Source organism: Nyctibius grandis, chromosome 2 (genome assembly GCF_013368605.1).
Source record: "Nyctibius grandis isolate bNycGra1 chromosome 2, bNycGra1.pri, whole genome shotgun sequence".
Classification (NCBI taxonomy): Eukaryota; Metazoa; Chordata; class Aves; order Nyctibiiformes; family Nyctibiidae; genus Nyctibius; species Nyctibius grandis.
The window spans coordinates 92,082,817-92,103,258 of NC_090659.1; the positions used below are offsets into that span (position 1 = coordinate 92,082,817).

At 42.6% G+C, this 20,442-nt stretch overlaps 1 protein-coding gene and 1 long non-coding RNA gene across 6 annotated transcripts in view; one reads left to right on the forward strand and one right to left on the reverse strand.

Annotated features, from left to right (window-relative positions):
* VWA8 (von Willebrand factor A domain containing 8) overlaps window positions 1-17,611 on the reverse strand; it is a 225,603-nt gene extending 207,992 nt beyond the window's left edge. Inside the window, exons 1-2 of one of the 5 annotated variants that reach the window (XM_068418061.1) lie at window positions 17,366-17,611; window positions 4,251-4,328 (exon numbers count right to left, since the gene is read on the reverse strand). In XM_068418061.1, coding sequence (XP_068274162.1) covers window positions 4,251-4,328; window positions 17,366-17,510 — 223 coding nt within the window. In that variant the 5' untranslated portion in view covers window positions 17,511-17,611. Of the gene's footprint in view, window positions 1-4,250; window positions 4,329-15,786; window positions 15,797-17,365 lie in introns of those variants that run through there. The other 4 variants (XM_068418042.1, XM_068418037.1, XM_068418072.1 and 1 more) reach the window with 4 other exon arrangements.
* The window catches only part of LOC137673331 (uncharacterized), a 30,054-nt gene continuing 26,466 nt past the window's right edge, over window positions 16,855-20,442 (forward strand). The window contains exon 1 of the long non-coding RNA XR_011049718.1: window positions 16,855-16,994. This is a non-coding gene — a long non-coding RNA (uncharacterized lncRNA). The remainder of the gene's footprint in view (window positions 16,995-20,442) is intronic.

Genomic DNA, 20,442 nt, shown 5'->3' on the forward strand with positions numbered 1-20,442 from the left:
CTAAAATCTGCTGTAAATTATAGATATGCACCTTTAACATCACTGCATTTTAACATGGCTTTTATCTGGCAGAATAACAAAAGCAGAAACATTCTATTCTACACATAAGATGAGACAGAAAACAGTATCATATGCAGTACTAGTAAATGAACTGTAACTGCTTCAATTCCCTCCTCTTAGTTCTTCCTCCACTGCAAACATTACAATGTTTGAGATCTTTTTCAGGGATATTGCCCACTTAAGTGGATGACCTAATTATTGCTAGTCTTAGTTTAAAAGAAATCAGATAAGTACCTTGGCCATTTAAATGTAATATCAGTTACTATAATAAAATTTCAAAATATACAACATTTCAGTTTATAGTTTAGTATAAATATGCAATTACATTCATCTGTTTTACACCAAAACATCTACAGCAGTCATTCACACAGCAAAACAAAAAGCACCCTTAAAACAAGTAAAAGTGTGTTAAGTAATGGACATACTCTCTAAATGCCTCACAAAGAGGAGATAACTGACATGAAGCCAATACAATCTACTTAATTTCACTAAAGTAATATAACTTTGTTCTCCATAGTAACATAACTATAGAACTTAAGCACTAAGGGATAACAAAAATTCCTAAATTTAAATATACAAAGAAATTGTACACAAGTATTTTAAATTGATTTTCTACTATTAAATACATGAGTATCCTACCTTACTTAAGTTTAACTAATTTAGTATTTATGTTTATAAGCAAAATTTTGTACCTTAAGTAATCCTACCATAAGTACATGAATATTGATGAACAGTATCCCAAGCATGACACGATTATTAAAAAAAGTCATAATTATTATGACTACTTATGTCATGATTATTAAAAAAAAAAACAAAAACTAATAATACACCTAGTATGTGCTAATAAATGTTACTTTTAGTTGTAGTACCAGATTTTAGCTAAGATCCCATCATTCTGTACAGTTCCATGTTTAATAACATTTTTGCTATCAGATTAGTTTTCAACAACTTTTTCCTTCTTATAATAGTTAACTAGAAAAATCTCCGATTCTTTGATTCTACCAAATGTTTTCATAATTCTCTTACCTTACCAGTCCAAAGAACTGAAAGAGATGCTGTTACAGCAACTTAGAGCTAACATTTATCTCGCTGAAAAGTGTGGATTGAACATTACAAAACATGTAATAGTGACTCACATGGTGTGGAAGAGTGGAAGGCAGGGGGGCATTGTTAAAATTAACACTTCTGGTACAGCACAGAAAAACAGAAAGCAAAACATTCTACATGAAATGTAAGTGAAACGGATCACATTAGTCATTGACACAGATAACTGATGTCCTTACTTCATGATCAAAATGAGAAAATAGGCATACAAAATAAATTATGAAAAGCAAAGATCTATAATTTAAGAAGCTATAAAAAGTAATAATACTGAGTAGCATTTCTCAACTGTTAGGCCACATTCCCAGGGAAGTCACAAGGTATGGGAAGTGTCACAGAATCACACAGAATCAACCAGGTTGGAAGAGACCTCAGGGATCATCGAGTCCAACCATTGCCCTGACACCACCCTGTCAACTAGACCATGGCACTAAGTGCTATGTCCAGTCTTTTCTTAAACACATCCAGGGATGGTGATTCCACCACCTCCCTGGGCAGCCCATTCCAATGTCTAATAACCCTTTCTGTAAAGAAATTCTTCCTGACGTCCAACCTGAGCCTCCCCTGGCGAAGCTTGAGGCTGTGCCCTCTTGTCCTATCGCTAGTTGCCCGGGAGAAGAGGCCAACTCCCACTTCACTACAACCTCCCTTCAGGTAGTTGTAGACTGCAATAAGGTCACCTCGGAGCCTCCTCTTCTCCAGGCTAAACAACCCCAGCGCCATCAGCCATTCCTCGTAGGACAGACCCTCCAGACCCTTCACCAGCTTGGTCGCCCTCCTCTGGACTCGCTCCAACACCTCAACATCTTTCTTGAAGTGTGGGGCCCAGAACCGGACACAGTACTCAAGATGCGGCCTCACCAGTGCCGAGTACAGAGGGACGATCACTTCCCTAGACCGGCTGGCTACACTATTCCTAATAGAGGCCAGGATGCCATTGGCCTTCTTGGCCACCTGGGCACACTGCTGGCTCATGTTTAGCCGGCTGTCGATCAGCACCCCCAGGTCTCTTTCCACCGGGCCGCTTTCTAACCACTCTTCCCCCAGCCTGTAGAGCTGCATGGGGTTGTTGTGGCTGAAGTGTAAGATCCGGCACTTGTTCTTGTTGAACCTCATGCCGTTGGTCTCGGCCCATCCATCTAACCTGTCCAGATCCCTCTCTAGGGCCTTCCTACCCTCCAGCAGATCGACACTGCCACCCAGCTTGGTGTCATCTGCAAATTTACTGAGGGTGCACTCAATCCCTACGTCTAGATCATCTATAAAGATATTGAACAGCACCGGCCCCAGAACTGAGCCCTGGGGAACACCGCTAGTGACCGGCCGCCAGTTGGACTTTGCCCCATTCACCACCACTCTCTGGGCTCAGCCATCCAGCCAGTTTTTAACCCATTTAAGAGTCCACCCATCCAAGCCCCAGGCAGCCAGTTTGTCTAGGAGGACACTGTGGGAGACAGTGTCAAATGCCTTACTGAAGTCTAGATAGACTACATCCACAGCCCTGCCCTCATCTACTCAGCGGGTCACTTGGTCATAGAAGGAGACCAGGTTGGTCAAGCAGGACCTGCCTTTCATGAATCCATGCTGGCTGGCCCCAATGCCCCAATTGTCCTGCATGTGCCGTGTAATGGCACTCAGGATGATCTGTTCCATCACCTTGCCTGGCACCGAGGTCAGGCTGACAGGCCTATAGTTCCCTGGATCATCCTTCCGGTCCTTCTTGTAGATGGGCGTTACATTTGCTAATTTCCAGTCAGCTGGAACTTCTCCAATTAACCAGGACTGCCAGTAGATAATCGAGAGTGGTTTGGCAAGTTCATTTGCCAGTTCCTTCATTACTCTGGGGTGAATCCCATCCAGGCCCATACCCTTGTGGGTGTCCAACTGGCACAGCAGGTCACTACAGTCGTTACAGTCTAAAACAGAAACCTCTTCCTCATGGTCTGCTTCAAAAAGTCATGGAATGAATTTAGACATGCTGGAAAGCAAATTCACTTGAAGTGAATAACTGCACTCAGTTTCCAGCTGTAGAACCTTGCAAGACCAGCAATGACCGTCACTTGGGAGTTCTCAATGCTTGGCCCTGTCTAAGTGTAGTGTAAGACTTACATACCCCTTTAGAATACCATGTGTAAGACTTACATACCCCTTTAGAATACCATGTGTGCTTGTTTTGGTCTGGAAATTTATCTGGGTGGAAAAATCAGTTGTTGGTGGGTTTTTTTTAAAGTTAAATTTTGGACATCCAGCAGCATACATGTGAAAGTGCTGAACAAATGGCAACTGATCATTTTGGAGCATCAGGAAATAGTTGGCCTGTACTGTCCTAGGAAATGCCACAACAAAAACATGATCCACTTGCTGCCATGGTGCAAAAGGAAAAGCTCAAGAAGCACGTATTCTCAATGAACAAACAGGAAATACAGATGCCTGCGAATCCATGGCATTCGTAATAAGGTATGAAAACATAACGTGAACTAATTGTAAGTACATGTATGTGTGTCGTTAATGTGCATAATTGCCTGTGCCTTTTGTAAGTATTTGATAGCACTTTTTATCACTATGCAATTGACTTCTCATTAACTTGATGGATTACAAACATCTGTATGTTTGCTGACAACAATAACGTGACAATCTGGAAATACTAAATATCACAGTAGAAAAACACCATACATCTGCCACACAACAGAAAACTCCTAGGACGTATAATCATATTGCAATTGCATGATAATTTTAAACTGCCACAGTTTTATGACCAAACAATTTCAGATTACTGTATTATTTTTCATAGAAATTGCTGGATGAGACCCCTTGGGAACAAAATACTTAAACATACACAAATGATTCTTTTACTGTCCCACTGACCAATGGGACAAGTTACATCCAAAGTTAAGACATTCCTATATAACCAACCAGCTGAACCAGAGATACAGTAAAGAACTCAGCAAAGATGGCCTTCCCCAAATTTCATGCTTTTTCAGAACATAGTTCTTAGATAAATCACACTAAAGTCAGTGGGGTGACTTGAGCGAGTTAAAGTTTTTTGAATAAAGCCTTGAAACTCATTCAAAAGGAAAGCAGACTCTTACTATAGTTCTGTGGAACAAGTTCTGGGTTCTTCGGTGTTTTGAGTTTGAAAGACACATCTCCAATAGTGACAGTATCACCTAAAAAAAGAGAAAAGTCTTTTAGTTCCCAGATACTTTTTAAGTGTTTAATGTCCTTATATTAAAGTTTAAATCATAGGCCTGCTCTGGTAAGGCTGACTGTGTGTTCGCAAAGCAGCCTCTAATGTGTTTGAGAACTATCAGTTTACCAGGACAATTTATATTTAATTGATATTCCTTAACTTTTTTCTTTTGTTGCTGTTGTTATAACCATAACTTTCTTTGTCGGGAGTTATGGAATTCAAGCTCACTGTAGAACACCATTCCAGCTACCATCGTTGATTTACTGAAATTAAATCTTTAGCCTGCTTGTCTGCAGAACTAGCAGTGAGAAACACTTGTAGGGATGATGATTTTCCTGAGTTTTCAAGCAGCCTGAAATAGTATCTGTTGGAGGTACAAAACGACATATTCGTGACAGTGGGCCCTTCCTGCACTCTCTGATGGTATGGCTGCAGAAACTGGCACCTTTCCAAGGTCTGAGAGGTCTCAAGCATTTCTTGCTCTGGATTTCACCAAAACTAAAGCACCTGGCCATTTTATTTACTGGTCTCTTACTAGGACCTGCCTGTCTTATCTGTCTTTCTGCAATCACAGGCTTGAATTAAATTGCAGGGCATGCCCTGTGTACTTTCTCGTGGAAATCAGAGTGAAATCTAGTTTGCAGCCAGAAAAGGGGTGAGCACCAAGGCGGTGGTGGTCATGCAGAAAAACAGCACAACACCCAAAACCCGTGAAGCCAAGAAATGAGCTGCAGACTAGTAACAAACTCAAAGTTTATTTTTTTCCAGGAGACCATCTGGGCCATGCAAATGAGTTCACAAGTATTAAGACCATGAAACTAAGATGACTCTAGTAAAATGCTGGTTTTTCCATTACTGTTGCTGAAGATAACACCACCTTCGCTGCCCAACAGGCATTGTAGTGTGTATGTGAGGATGGAGAGGATTACTGGAATAAGACTGCTGCACAGGGGTGCAGTTTTGCCACAGCAGTCTGATTACACTGCCTTTCCGTGAATTGAGACCAAGTTTTGGAACTGTTTCTAGTGCTTGTGCTTTTCTCAGAAATGAGATGTAGAAAGTCCGAACAAGATCCAACTCTAAAAATCCTTTTGTAGATCTGCACCTTGTCCTATTCCATCCAAGAGGATCCAGTCTACGGCTGCCTATCTCCAGCACCACATAAGGAGTCAAAGAGTTCAGAAGACCAATGCTGGAACCAGAGAGGGAGATGCTGAAGAGGAAGCTTGTTCAAATTAAAAGAGGCAACTAAAACTCCTCCCATACATACAGCAGCTCTCCTTTCAGTCAGCAGTGACTCTAGTTTTGCACTCAAATGCAGTTCTCTTCCAGCATACCCAGATGTTATTGCTCATCTCACAGGACTGAGAATCCTCAAGTTCTGACATGACTCACACAATCCATGGGAAAGGTTACACATTCAGGACTAGATTTATAGCAGCCAGAGAAGAATTACCTACAGCAACAAACAGGAAGCCATGAAAAAAGGATTGTAGATTATTTTCTCCCAAATTTAAGGGCTTAACATCGATGCTGAGACTGGGATTCACAGCCTGACATAGATGCCTGCACACAGGTCTTTACGTTGCTCCTGAAGTCCAAATAATCAACCCCCATTTTTTCTTTAAAACATTGGCAGAAGGTGGTAAACTGGTGGTTGTTCCTGCATTTTGTGCAACAATACAGTGCTTCAATGGCTTGCCAGAAAGTGGGAGACTTAGGCAACAGCAGTACTGCGAAATAAAAGGCAGCCAAGGGTTTATAGCTGGTCCTAACGACAAGCAGCAGCAAGCAGTTCCCCCCCTCTCTGCTAGAGCTAAGCACCCTTCTCTGGCAGATCTGTGCAGGAGCCAAGAAGTGGAATGGTCCCAAACAGAGCTGGGGCTAAGCTAATGACAGGCAGCATTCTAAGGCTTTAACTCATTTCCTGGCCCTCGCTGAATCTGCAATTCAAATGCACCTAAGACTACTGGGCCCTCTTCAGCCTGAAGCATTCAAACTTACTCCAAAAGGAAGTCCTGCAATGGCTTAGGGGCCTGGTCCCCATTCTAGGAACTGTTATATATCTTAAAGAGTCTCTGGACAATAGACAGAACCACTGCAGGGAGTAAAGTCTAGGCTTTGGCACTCTCAGGGTTTTGCCCACTTTTCTAAGTTTTAAAGTAAGAAAAACTATTTTACTGCCTAAGCATCATCTCCCTTTCCCTTTCTTCTGCTGCAGCTCAAATCATTCTTTCTCACTGGGGAACAGCTAAAGGATTGACCAAAATGCCTCCAAGTTGATGAAAACATCCTAGGAGCCCATTGCTTTCTGCAAAAGTTGACACTTCTCTCATTAGCTCAGCTAGGAAGAATTTTAACATTCTAAAAAGACCAAGTTGACTGATATATCCTCAGGAAATAAGTGCCAGTTTATTTTCTCACCATTCCCCAGCCAACACGCAATGAGACAAGAGTAGATGACTAATTAGCTCCTAGCTTAAATCACCTCAACTGAAGTTGTAAATACTCTTTCACGTATACACAGTCTTCCAAAACACAGTAGGGACAAGATTCTGAAACAACAAGGTGTCAGACTTTTTCAGTACATTGGAATGATGATATCATCTACAGGAGAGAATTTTAATTACCTACTTTATTGGCAACTATGTACTGGATGATCAGATAGTGAGGTGGATTGTGAACTGGCTGAAGGAAAGAAGCCAGAGAGTGGTGGTCAATGGGACAAAGTCCAGTTGGAGGCCTGTGTCTAGCAGAGTCCCTCAAGGGTCGGTACTGGGACCAGTACTATTCAATATATTCATTAATGACTTGGATGAGGGATTAGAGTGCGCTGTCAGCAAGTTCGCTGATGACACAAAACTGGGAGGAGTGGCTGACACACCGGAAGGCTGCGCAGCCATTCAGAGAGACCTGGACAGGCTGGAGAGTTGGGCGGGGAGAAATTTAATGAAATATAACAAGGGCAAGTGTAGAGTCCTGCATCTGGGTGAGAACAACCCCATGTACCAGTACAAGTTGGGGACAGACCTGTTGGAGAGCAGCGTAGGGGAAAGGGACCTGGGGGTCCTAGTGGACAGCAGGATGACCATGAGCCAGCAGTGTGCCCTTGTGGCCAAGAAGGCCAATGGCATCCTGGGGTGTATTAGAAGGGGTGTGGTTAGCAGGGCAAGAGAGGTTCTCCTCCCCCTCTACTCTGCCCTGGTGAGGCCACATCTGGAATATTGTGTCCAGTTCTGGGCCCCTCGGTTCAAGAAGGACAGGGAACTGCTAGAGAGAGTCCAGCGCAGATGATTAAGGGAGTGGAACATCTCCCTTATGAGGAGAGGCTGAGGGAGCTGGGTCTCTTTAGCTTAGAGAAGAGGAGACTGAGGGGTGACCTCATTAATGTTTATAAATATGTAAAGGGCAAGTGTCATGAGGATGGAGCCAGGCTCTGCTCAGTGACATCCCTTGACAGGACAAGGGGCAATGGGTGCAAGCTGGAACACAGGAGGTTCCACATAAATATGAGGAAAAACTCCTTTACAGTGAGGGTAACTGAACACTGGAACAGGCTGCCCAGAGAGGTTGTGGAGTCTCCTTCTCTGGAGACATTCAAAACCCGCCTGGACGCGTTCCTGTGTGATATGGTCTAGGCAATCCTGCTCCGGCAGGGGGATTGGACTAGATGATCTTTCGAGGTCCCTTCCAATCCCTAACATTCTGTGATTCTGTGATACTGAAAAGCCTTAGTTGATTTCCTGTACTCCCTAAAAAAAAAAAACCACAACTGAATTTGGTCTAGGTGAAAAATGGAAAATGCATCTCTTCCAGTGGTGTTTATGTCAATCCATAACATGCTAACCCTTGATTAACATATCTAATATGTAAAAAAATTCCACAAATATTCCAGCCATCAATGGACCCTACAAACTTTCGTGAAAAATGGACTGAGTGGGAACGACACCACCTGGAGTACTGCATTCAGCTCTGGGGCCCCCAACGTAACAAGGACATGGAGCTGTTGGAGCAAGTCCAGAGGAGGGCCACAAAGATGATCAGAGGGCTGGAGCACCTCTCCTATGAAGACAGGCTGAGAGAGTTGGGTGTGTTCAGCCTGAAGAAGAGAAGGCTCCAAGGAGACCTTCTAGCAGCCTTCCAGTACCTGAAGGGGGCCTACAAGAAAGTGGGAGAGGGACTTTTTACAAGGGCATGTAGTGACAGGATGAGGGGGAATGGTTTTAAACTGAAAAAGGGTAGATTTAGATGAGATACTGGGAATAAATTCTTTACTGTGAGAGTAGTGACACACTGGCACAGGTTGCCCAGAGAAGTTGTGGCTGCCCCCTCCCTGGCAGTGTTCAACGTCAGGTTGGATGGGGCTTTGAGCAACCTGGTCTAGAGGAAAGGTGTCCCTGCCTGTGGCAGGGGGGTTGGAACTAGATGATCTTTAAGGTCCCTTCCAACCCAAACCATTCTATGATTCTGTGATGATTCTATATGCAAAATGTGGAGAGAGCTGAGCACACAAAACCCCTAGTATACAGTCAGGGCATTCAGCTTTTAACAGGTTTGTTGCTGCCTGGAGACAAATGTTGCCTCTAGCTTGCATCTGTACAAAAAGCAAAAATATTAGCAGTGTTTAATACAACTTTAAGCAACAATAAACCAAGACAGCAGACTCTATTTTCCCAGCTAAATGAACACAGGGGGGATTAGCACACTAATCTTATCACACTCTTCCACCTGGGCTATATTTTCTTGTCTCATTTGTTTCTTCTGTACTTTTTTAAAATCTCATGTTTGGTTACTCCATTTCCACTGTATTTCCAAACTCTTTGAACAGAGGTGTCATCCCAGAAAGGCTCTTTACAATGTTTCACCAGCTGGCAAGGAACTGACAATAGCCTGCTTAGTAAAATGGTGGTGTTAAACCAGCAATACTCATAATTTGAGAACATGTACCCCAAATTATTTGACTCTACTGCAAATTATGGAATAGCCCATGAATACTCCAACCCATCTCACAAGCTACTACCCCACTATTGTGGACAAAAGCTATACACATGGGGTTTTGCCATGGAGACTTTGTAGCCTGTATCAGGCTTGCTTAGGCAAGCAGTGAAGATATGCCCCTCGTTTCTTACCTCCCACACAGAAAACAGTAATCTTAGGTACCACAGACTTTGGGGAAAACAGTGGGATACAAGCAGTGCACAATGTACACAAAGAGATAAGGCTGCTGAAACAAAACAAGTGCCAAATAATCCTGAATCCAAAAGGTAAGGGGGACATCCCGTTCATGGGGCAGACAACATACAGGTCATTTAAAGGCCCATGCAATATGGGTCAGAAATTGACAGCACATAAAGAATGTGACCCAAGAACGGGACCCTGAAGAGACTCTCTGAAACAAGGAGATATGAAAACAGCCTCAATACATGTAACAAGCTCTTTCTACCACATCTGGAATAAACAGGTGTGAATTGCACCTCTGGCAAAATGGGAATTTGCACATGCACATCCAGCTAGCCAGTAACTGCAATGCACTGAACCTGATACGCTCTCTTCTCTAGAGGTATATTTTAGGCAGAAAACAATATCAATACCTACATCTGCTTTTTACGATAACTGACAAGGGCTCTTCAGGTGAGCAGGCCTATTTCTTCCATTCAGTCCACTGAGGACTACTGAACAGAAAGGCACTGCCTCCAGCTCCAAGCCCCTGAGCTGCAGAGGAGGCAGCCAGAGGCTGGGAGAGCCTTTGGCAGGGCACCCCTGCATGAACACCCCGTGCTTTTATTCTCCCCCAGCACCTCCTACTCACTGTTCTCTGATACGGAATAGAAGGATTTGATGGACCTTTGTTCTGACCCACTGTAGACGCCTTTATGTTATAATCTCAGTAAGAAGGCTTCTTGAAGATGCAGCTTTGTTGTGCTCTTGGCACCTTTGACCCATCTTACATTTAAAAGCTAGTACCACACCAAGTATCCCTCTTCCCCTCTCCCCCTCCCACGAAAAGCCTATTCCTTAATCCTACTATTTCTTCCTATATGTTGAGAAGAAAAAGCCACTGCTGTTTAAATTATTTACAGCAACGCTGGTCATACCTGAAGATAAACAGATTGCATCTCAACTACAATTTAAGAACTTAAGAAGCAGAAAAAATTTTTATTTCTTCTACTCGCCTTTTTTTCTGGTGAAATAACACATTAAGAAAAAAGAAGCAAATGAATAAATTTGAAACGGCTGTTTTTAAATAAAGAAATCCTACAGCGAAAGAAAACATCCTGCACAGATCTATACATGTATTTAGATCTTAAGTGCACAACAGAAACAGTTCCAATCTCATGTGTAAATCTTTATATTATCAGGGGTTTTATAAGACACTACAATGAAGCTTCAGGAACGTTTAGCTTTTAGATGGCTTAAATTATTGCCTTCTGGCCTCCTTAGTCCTGAATTTATGTGAGATTAACACACTCCAACAGTCATCTTATATTACACATTCACTGGTACATGACCATCCATCTGGCCCCAAAAGCCAGTAACAGCAACAGCATATTAAAACTGTGAAGGTGGTAAGCTCTGCTAACATTAATTTCTGTGTGATAAGTTCACACCTGTTAGAGGAAAGTTCAAAATCTATATTATATTCAAATATATATTTCCAGGTCTTAATTTCATTATAATGTGAAGGAAAAAAAAAAAAAAGGTGCTTTTAATTGATACTTATCCAGCACACTTCCGTAAGGGCACAGAAAAGAGTGCCAGCCCTCATCCTTGAAGAGCCAACTTATTTTGAAGAAACAGAAATGACACTTTCCAGGATTTGTTTTTTCTTCAACTTTTCTGAATACATTATTCAGAGAGGGAAAAAAAAAAAGCAGTCCTATCTACACAACTTACTTATTTCTCTCATTTCATACCAGCTCTTACTGGCCATCTTCATGGCTACACATTGTGACCTGTTCTGCTCTTATATTGGTACTGGCAGCCTCCCAAAGACACGAGTATGAGGGACAGAGACCCATTCCCCGCACTCACTAGGTTTGCTCCTTGACCACCACTGCCTTCACATACAGATGAGGTGGAGCTCAGTTGCTGCCGACAGGATGCTGCAGACTGACAGCTGCTGCTGACTGAAATAGTTGGATGTTTACACATGAAAACCCATCTCCAATCTAAGCAAAAAAATCCACTTCACTTAAGCTGCCCTTTTTTTATGAGCAAAAGAAAGAAAGCCTTTTCCTCTAAGAAGCCAAAATAATTACGTCAAACATAAAATTTGAGTATTATTTGATTTCTACTCAACATTATTGTTAGACCTTCTATTTTTTTTTAATTTTCAGTTTTGAAGCTAATGCTTGATTTTTCAATTGTCTACTTTAGGCTAATGATTCTCTTTACTGGAAAATGAACCTTTTCCTCCATTTTTCTACATTAGTAGAAGATCAAGAACATGAAGGCGGAATCTTATCTGACATCCAGTCATGTAGGAAGCTTACAGTCATTTCTTAGCAGAGAGCTATTTTTCGTTTGAGCCAATAGCATACCCTGAAGGTAGGGAGTCTGATGATGCTCAATTACAAAAATGTTATGATGTGAAAAGTCAGTTTTAAATGTATTTAATACCATGATGATCTCACATAGACTTGATACATAAATTTCAGACTATCTCTTAGTAATACGCTTACCATGTCAAAGAAGTGCTGCCCATCTCATCAATTACCAAAACACTTTAGAAATACTGGTCTTCTCCAACTTCCTGCTCAACATCAGCTTACCACCAAGACAAGATCTGATGAGCTGTGGCTCTGGCTGGCTAAGTCTCAAAAACCTTCAAGGATGGATGTTGCACAGCCTCTCTAGCCAACCTCTCCCCCTGCTGCACTACTCTCCTAGTGAAACAGTTTGTCCCATCATCCAGTCTGAGCCTCCCAAGCCCCAATTTGTGACGACTGCCTCTTGATATATTAGACTTAATCATTTTTGTAATTATAATTGCAATCTGCCAACAAATTTCTCCTCCCTTAGGCCTCTCCTTGCAAACCTAACAAGCCCAGATCCCTCAGCTTCTCCTCACCATCAGCTGCTCTAGGTCCCTAACAATTTTGGTAGCCCTCAAGTGGACTCTATCTGTTTCTCAGTATCTCCCTAGAACCGGGGAATTTGAAACTGGACACAGCATTCCAGGCAGAGCATCACTAGTGCTTTCTAGAGATGAACCCTCCCTTTACCATTGCCTATGCTCCTCTCGATGTAGCCCAGTCTGTGGTTCACCTTATTTGCTATGAGGTGTTGGCTCATATTCAACCAGACATCCACTGTGACCCCACAGCCTTTTCAGCAAAGCTGCTACACAGACAGTCCCTCCCCAGCCTGTAGTGACACACAGCAACACTTAAGTCCAGTAGCAGAACTTCATACTTCTCCTTCTTAAGCTTCTTGAGATTTCCGTTGGCCCCGTTCTCAAGTTTACTGAGGTCCTTCTGGACTAAAGATCTGCAGTTTGTCAAACAGTAGGGATTTTGTCCCTACATACCAAATAGCACTTTTACACTCCTCTTCTGTTGTCTGCCTTTATTTCCACTTTTGTAGGCCCCCTTTTTGCGTTTTAGTTCATTAAGAAGTTCCCTGCTTGGCCAAGCAGGCCTCCTCCTGAAATACCTGCTGAAATCTTCCTGCACTGTGGAATAGTTCATTCCTGAGCTGTCATTAAGTTTTCTTTAAAAATCTTCAGGCTCTCCTGGGCACCTTTCTTCTTCATGGTTGCGATCCAAGGGATTCTACCTACCAATATCTCCTGAATAAGTGAAAACCTGCAGTCCCTAAGTCTAGGACCCTACCTAATTCTGCTGCTCACCTTCCCAGCCTTCCTCCAGATCCACAACTCAACCATGTTATGGTCACTGCGATCCAGGTTGCCATCTATGACCAAACCAGCCACACTTCTTTTCTACTTGTGAGCAGCAGATGAAGAATTACCCCTGACCAGGCTCTCTGGAATCTGCATTACAAACTTTTTACCAACACAGTCTAGAAACCACCATTAACATACGCACAATGCCAGATTGCCCTCCTAGCAGATGTCTGGATGCCTGAAATCCCCCATGAGCATGGGGGCCCATGAGTGGGAGGTTTCTGCTAGCTGTCTGTAGAAAGCAATATCCACTACCTCCTCTTAGTCATATGGTAACAGATGCTCACCACATCCCCAGTGTTCCCTTTCAAATCTTCTGTGGCCAGTGCTACTTATGTGAAAAATTATCTTGTAGTGTTTTAAAACTGTATGAAGATTCCTGAAGTACAGCTTGCTCACTGCAGAAAAGCCAGACTATCAGTCTATTCTCAACTGAACTTAGGTATCAAATGCATTAGTATAATTTCAATAATGTATTTCAACTAAAAAGAAACTACAACTGAAAATCGATAGAATTGTTTTTAAAACTTCCCATTTACTGAAAAGATAACCTAAATAGACAAAACAGCTTTAAAATTCACTATGGCATCTCCTACGCAACTATCCTCAGTCCCTGAGTTTGCCAAGCAGGTTCAACTTCAGCCTTACGTATTAAAATGGGCAGGCCTTGCAGAACACATCAACGCGTTATCAGGACTGTAACAGTTGCTAAACAGGAAAATTTAAATTTTGAACACCTGCCAAATATTAAAACTCAAAAGCTATTTACTGACATTTACTCATGAGAACAACGGTGAAACCCTACCAAAGAGCGTACAGAAGCTTATCTGCCTGACAGCTCATCCCTTTCTTCCAGCTATATCAGCGTGTCTAATAAAAGACACTTTTTTTGCCACCAACCTCTTCTCTCTTAAATGTTAGTATAATTTGAAATAACTCAGGCATAACTCTGCAAACTTTCACAACAACTGGCTTTGAAAATTCCCGTCTCCATTTGCTGCCTTCCCAGTTGCGCTGACACAACTGTTCGTAAGGCCTCGCCATAAATCAAATCACTGGAGTCGTTTCAGTCACCACAATGCAGCCCTCTAAGTACAGCTACGGAGGCAATGAACAATAGCAGTAATGTTAAGAGAAAGACGAAAGAATGAAGTCTCTTAAATAGGTTTTGCCAGTGAAAAAAAATATTGCCAGAACCACACTCCCAGCTGTCACCATGTGAACTTCAACAAGATAACGACACAGGTAAAGTCGGAAAAGGGAATGTGTTGGGAAGTATTTACATCCATCATCAACCAGTTCTTTAGTCTTTGGACAGCGATAGACTCGGGGAAAAAAAACCACCCAAAACCTCTTCTAAACACATGGTCCCATTCATAGTCTTCTTCGAGAGTATAATTTTTTACCACAATCACTTAGATCCTGTACACTGATGATTAATATTACAGGATTCTGAAGTCTGATACAGTTTTCACAACTGACTGTGTTATACTCAGCAGATACTCTTGTATGTATTACTGAGATCTTTTAGGCTTTAAACATGGGTTTGATTAAGAACTGGGACTGACCAGGTTTTAGAAAGCATAGGAAGTGAACCTGGACAGGCAGAGCTGCAGAGAACAGTAAATTAAGCTAGTATATATTTTCGTCTACACAAGTGACAAAGTGTGATTTGTTTTATGCACATTGAGGAGGGACCTTCCTTTGCCTGTACTATCTGAGGGGCAATGATTTTTATTTTTCCAGCTCTTCAGTTTTCACAAAATTTAGCATTTGTTCCCACCAACCCTTTAAAGCATCTCTGATATTGTGTATTCCATCAGATTTTTTTCAAGTTTCATATCACATACAGACATGCAAATAATTAAATGTTACTAAACTGAGTTATACAGAATTTCACTTTGTTCAGCTCATACTGTGTTCATAATAATAATTCATAACAAATAACTCTGCAGTCTACAAAAACTTGATTCTTTTCAGTCTTTTGGAAGGAAACATGAAACCTGCATTAAAAATTAATCTGATAGGCATCCTTCACAACATTTGTTACTATAAATTAAGTTTCCCTCATTAAATAAATTGTGCAAACCCAAACTCTTCCTAGATATTCCCGTTACTGAGTGCCTCTGTCTTCCATTGAGATTTCTCTTAAGCTTTACCACTAGATAGCTCCAGCAGTTCCTCCACAGCCCCCAGTGCACCAGGAAGCCACATGCGCATTATAAAGACACAACTGAAAAGCTAAGCATGGCTCCTTCACATATAACAGGACAAAATCAGGCAATGGTTTCTCCCTGACACTTACAAGGTAACATCACAGACAGTAAATCCGATCTGGCAGGGATGTCAGATCCAAATTACTGGGTAGACAACAATTTGCTGTTTACTTGACTGTTAACAGCTTCCAGCCTTTCAGAAATATTTTCTTTATCAGTAGGGAAGAGTCATGCAACCTCAACACTGCTTACAACAAGACTTGTAATTACAGCAGCTAGCAAAAACACATACTGCACACAAAATTTCAGACCATCTCTTTGTAGCTTCAGTAACCTCAAAGGAGTGACAGGACCTGCAAGAGGACATGTAATCACCTTTAAAATAAAATCTATTAAAAAACAAAACCAAGTAATAAACAGTACTCCCAATACCAAGGTCCCAAATTCACAGGAGCACAGCAAGCACCATAATGAATGAGATGCCTCAGGTGCTGGGAAAGCAAATATCCCTAATATTATCTCTTAGCGTGCCTTCAATAAACTACAAGATTGTCTAGAGCTTTGAGATTTAAATGTTTCTACCAAAACTATTACCATAATTGACTGTAACTGGGAATACTCCTATTATTCATATACAGTGCATTCATGAATGTTGCTGTTACACTCAGTTACATTCCATAGCACATGGAAATTATGAAGTATTTTTAGTGATACTGCATTTGCTACTGTTTCATTTTGCTGAATTTCTTCTTGTTCTTAAGGTTACTCATCCCAACAAGGGGCTGAAAAGTGCTGAGCTACCTTCTTCAGGTGCTTATTTCACACATTGTTAACTTGTTCACTTTTATTCCTATTTTTTTTAAGATAAATAACCCTAGGTTTTTTAGTACTTTTAACAAATAAAATATTCTCTATTCAAAAATTCTTGAAGGTATTTTATGGTTATCAATTCTTCAAAGGCTTCCTTCTTGAGAAACCTTTGAGAAACCAAACACTTATTTAAATAAATGAACTGGTTAACTAATAAACAGATTTAAAAAAATAGAAATTGAGATAAATGGTATTAAAGGGGTGTAACTAAGAGCTTTAGTGAGTACCCCACCATCAGAATCATTTGCTGTCATTCTGTCTCCCTAATTTACAGCTGCTCATCACTCGCTCTGTATTTAGTAGATTTGTTGCTTTTGGCATTCAGCCAGAAAAGTGCCAGCTACCACAGGCATATGTCACCGTTTCCAAATGCCACTTCTGCTCTGCAGAGGCCCGGCATCTGCCTCAAAAGTCACCAGAGGATACTCCAGGACAGTTCAGGTCATCCTTCCTAGCATATGCAAGCTCAAGGTCAACCCCCTATCTCATTACCGTACACTGCAGGCACACTCAAACACGCACCAGCCTTGGCAACCCCTGACACGGACACGGCTTTGCCTTAGCGGATGGACAACGCCATGCAATGCAGAAACAGAAAGCAGCGCAAGATGGTAATAAGCCACTTGACGGAGAAAAGCAGTTCTCACAGGTACAGGCTGCGGGGCTGCTCCTTGCTTTGCTGTGGGTAGAGAAAGAGAAGCTGCTTTGAAAGAGAAGCTACGGAAAGCCACACTAAGCGTCCCTGCAAGCCTGTGACTTAACTCTGCCCTTCCCTCTCACACAATACTCACGAGTGTAAGAAGGAACAGGGACGGAAGCGCAAACTGGACAAACCAGCAGCCCCCAAGGCGGTAACCTGCCTCTAGGCCTCCCCCGGGCCGCCTGGCTGAGGGGAGAACGGGGCTGCCCGCATCCCCGGGCACGCTGTCAGGGCCTGGGGGTTGGCCAGAGCAAAGGAAGGCAGAGGGAGGCTGTAGGGAGGCCCGGGCCGGGCCACCCCGGGGGGCCGGGGGTCGTTACCTGAGCCGTGCAGCGCCCTGACCTCCAGGCGGCCGGACCGCGCCGCGGCCGCGCCGCCGCCCAGCACCTGCCGCAGAAGCAGGCGGACCCTGCGCGCAGCGGGGCCCCCGGCCCCGCCGCCCAGGCACAGCACCCACGACTGCATGGGCCGCGGGGAGCCCGCCGCCGCCGGGCCGAGCCGAGGAGGGGAAGGGAAACACTGCGGCACAAAGTCCCACCGGAAACTAGCGCCGGGCCGAGCGGCGGCCGGGGCGGGTACGGGGCGGCGTGGGTCGTGGGGTTGGCTGTGGCGGGCCGAGACTGCCTTTGCCGCCGGGGTGCCCGGGGAAGGCGAAGGGAACCTGGCCGGAGGGGGAGGCAATGGCAGGGGGAGCCCTGGGCCCCCGCAGCGCGGGCCGCTGCGGTCGGAGGGGGAGGCGATGGCGGGCAGCGCCGCGGACCCCCTCAGCGCGGGCCGCCGGGAGGGCCGATCCTCGCGGTGTGTTCAGTCAGGAGGGCTGGGGCGTCAGCTCCGAGGACGACGTGGTTTTATCATTTTTTGTATGAAAGAAGCTGAACGCTATAGTCAGAAACGTTTAAAACACCCTGGAAAGAAGGCTGTGGGCAGCGGTGGCTGAGGTAAATTCATGCGCTAAAGGTATTTCCTACCTCTGATTTCTTAAATCCTGCTGAAGTCACGGGCCCTTCTGTCCCAGTGCCACGCCTCACCTGTGTTCTTGGGATTAAGTTATTTTATACCTTAAGAAGAATTTGAACCGAGTTACTCAGAAGTGACGTTTTGCACATGCATGGCTTAGATGTGAGATTTTTGTAAAAGATGATGTATTGAAATAGATTTCAAAACTGGCTTGTTTCAACTAAAGTTACTGCTCTTGGATCTGTGTAAAAGCTTGGGAGTAAATTTTACAATAATTTGTGGGAGGTTGAAGCTTTCACAGTAACGAACTAAGCCTAGTTTCAAGGAAAATCCAGATGAGATTTGGATCTTGGCACCAGTAAAAAGATGGTGAGGGACCTTAGCAGAAGGTAGAAGCCAGAGTCAAGTCACCGTCTTTATCACCTGTACTTCAGTTTTTAGGTATCTGAGTGTCCACGGGGCTAGGAGAATTTTTCTATAGTAAATCTCCCATTTCCTGCATGTTTTCAGCATTGAATAATTATCCTAGAGGACAACCACTAAAGAGTGAGCTAAGCATCTGTTTGAACATAGGCAACTTAGACTTCTAAGGTCCCAAAAGATACGAGTTATGAATGTTGGTCTAGTCCTAGATGCACTTCTGCAGCTCAGTATTAGGTTCTTTAAACACTTAAGAGAGGTGAGATTTCATGATCTTCCGCATTTCCCGTTGGCTGGCATGTTGGGTATCAGTTCTGTTCTTAGTAGCTAATATAGGTCTATGAACCTGCTTGCTGGGTCTAAGGCAGGGTAAAGTGAATTGAAACTTCCTTTTATGGATATTGCCCTAATTTCTTCAACACTGAAGGTCGCGACTGCTGGAGGCTAAAGACAGGCTAAGTAACAAGAAGGTCTGGCAGAACAGAGTAGGAGGCAAATGAGGCAAAATAACAATGGAATCCTTTATGAATATATCTTACCAATCTGGGATATTAAATTAGATTACATTGATCCTCATGTCATATTTGTAGAAAAAATAATAAATAGTAATAAATTGCAACAGATATAGAAGCAATTAAATGCATAACCTGAATACTGAATAGATTTTATGCTATGCTGGAAATAATGAGACATTTCAAAATTCTGTACGTATTCACAGTAATTTCATACTGTGAATGTACAAAGCCTCTTTTTACCTCTGTGTGTGTGTGTATATATACACCTGTCAAGCTAAATGCTTTAAATTTCAGCCCTGAGTCATGTATCTATAAAATGTTTTGCTTTTTAAAGCATTGTCTTAAAATTCTGAATTAGTCAACTTTTCCAAAACTTTCAGTTCAGCCTTGAGTTCAGCCTCCAGCTTTCCATTTGCAGCAAAAGAAAACTATATTTACTGATTTTCAAACCATTGCTGGGAAAGCTATAATGGAAACATTGTTGTATCTGTGCCCAATTATGGGGAGGGAAATTTTGTTGACTATGTACATGTATACATGCATACACAAACAATTAGATGCACAACTTAAATGTTGCATTGTTTTTATGCTGTATTGTCAGCCATGACAACACTCAAAATTTAGTATAATTTAATAATGTGAATGTATAGAACCTAGTTTTTCTTGTATATACATATGTGTACTCACCTGTGAAATTTTATCTGGTTATAATATTACATTATTGCTTGAATATGGCATCTGCTTCGCTTGCTAATCATAACTGATGCGTATATGCTTTACATATCTGGTACTTGCTCACTCCTGTCTGTGGAAAGCACGATTCCATCAGTGGTTCAGTGCTGTCATGAAGTGGAAGGATTTAGCAGTCTGCATCTGATGTGTTTGTGAAGGCTTTCACAGATGATTTACAGCACTGGTAACAAACAGCTATTTCATATTTTCATTCCCTGGCTTAACAGCATTCTTATTTGGAACGTGAAGTTTCTTAACAAAAATACTTTTCCTTTGATTAAACAGAAAAGAACTTATTCCAAAGAGTGAGAGCTCAAAAAGCATCTCTGTCAGTTGACAGTTTCCAGACTGTTCTCTCTAGTAGCTGTCAGCTACTTTGCTGTGTAGCTCTAGCTGCAAGACTAAATTAGACACAGGTGAAGACTATAAAGAACAATGCATCATCTCTGCCTAGTTGTAGTCAGTTCTTCTACACAGAAACAGAGAAGACAGCTGAGATGAAATCCTGGCTTCATCTGAAGTTCTTAGGAAACCTCCCATTGAATGCAGCGAGGCCTGTGTTTTACCTGAACGTTCTGGCTGAACTACAGTAATAGAAGTAAGTCAGTCTTCATGTACTGTTAAATCTTTGTCTAGAGGGTAGGTCTAACATTAAACTCCTTTGAAACTATGTCCAGAAAATGTGAAGAGGCAAAAAAGGAAGTCTATTAGAATTCATACAATTCCCTAGTGGTGTGGGTTCCATCTGGCGATACTAACAGAGAAAGTCAAGC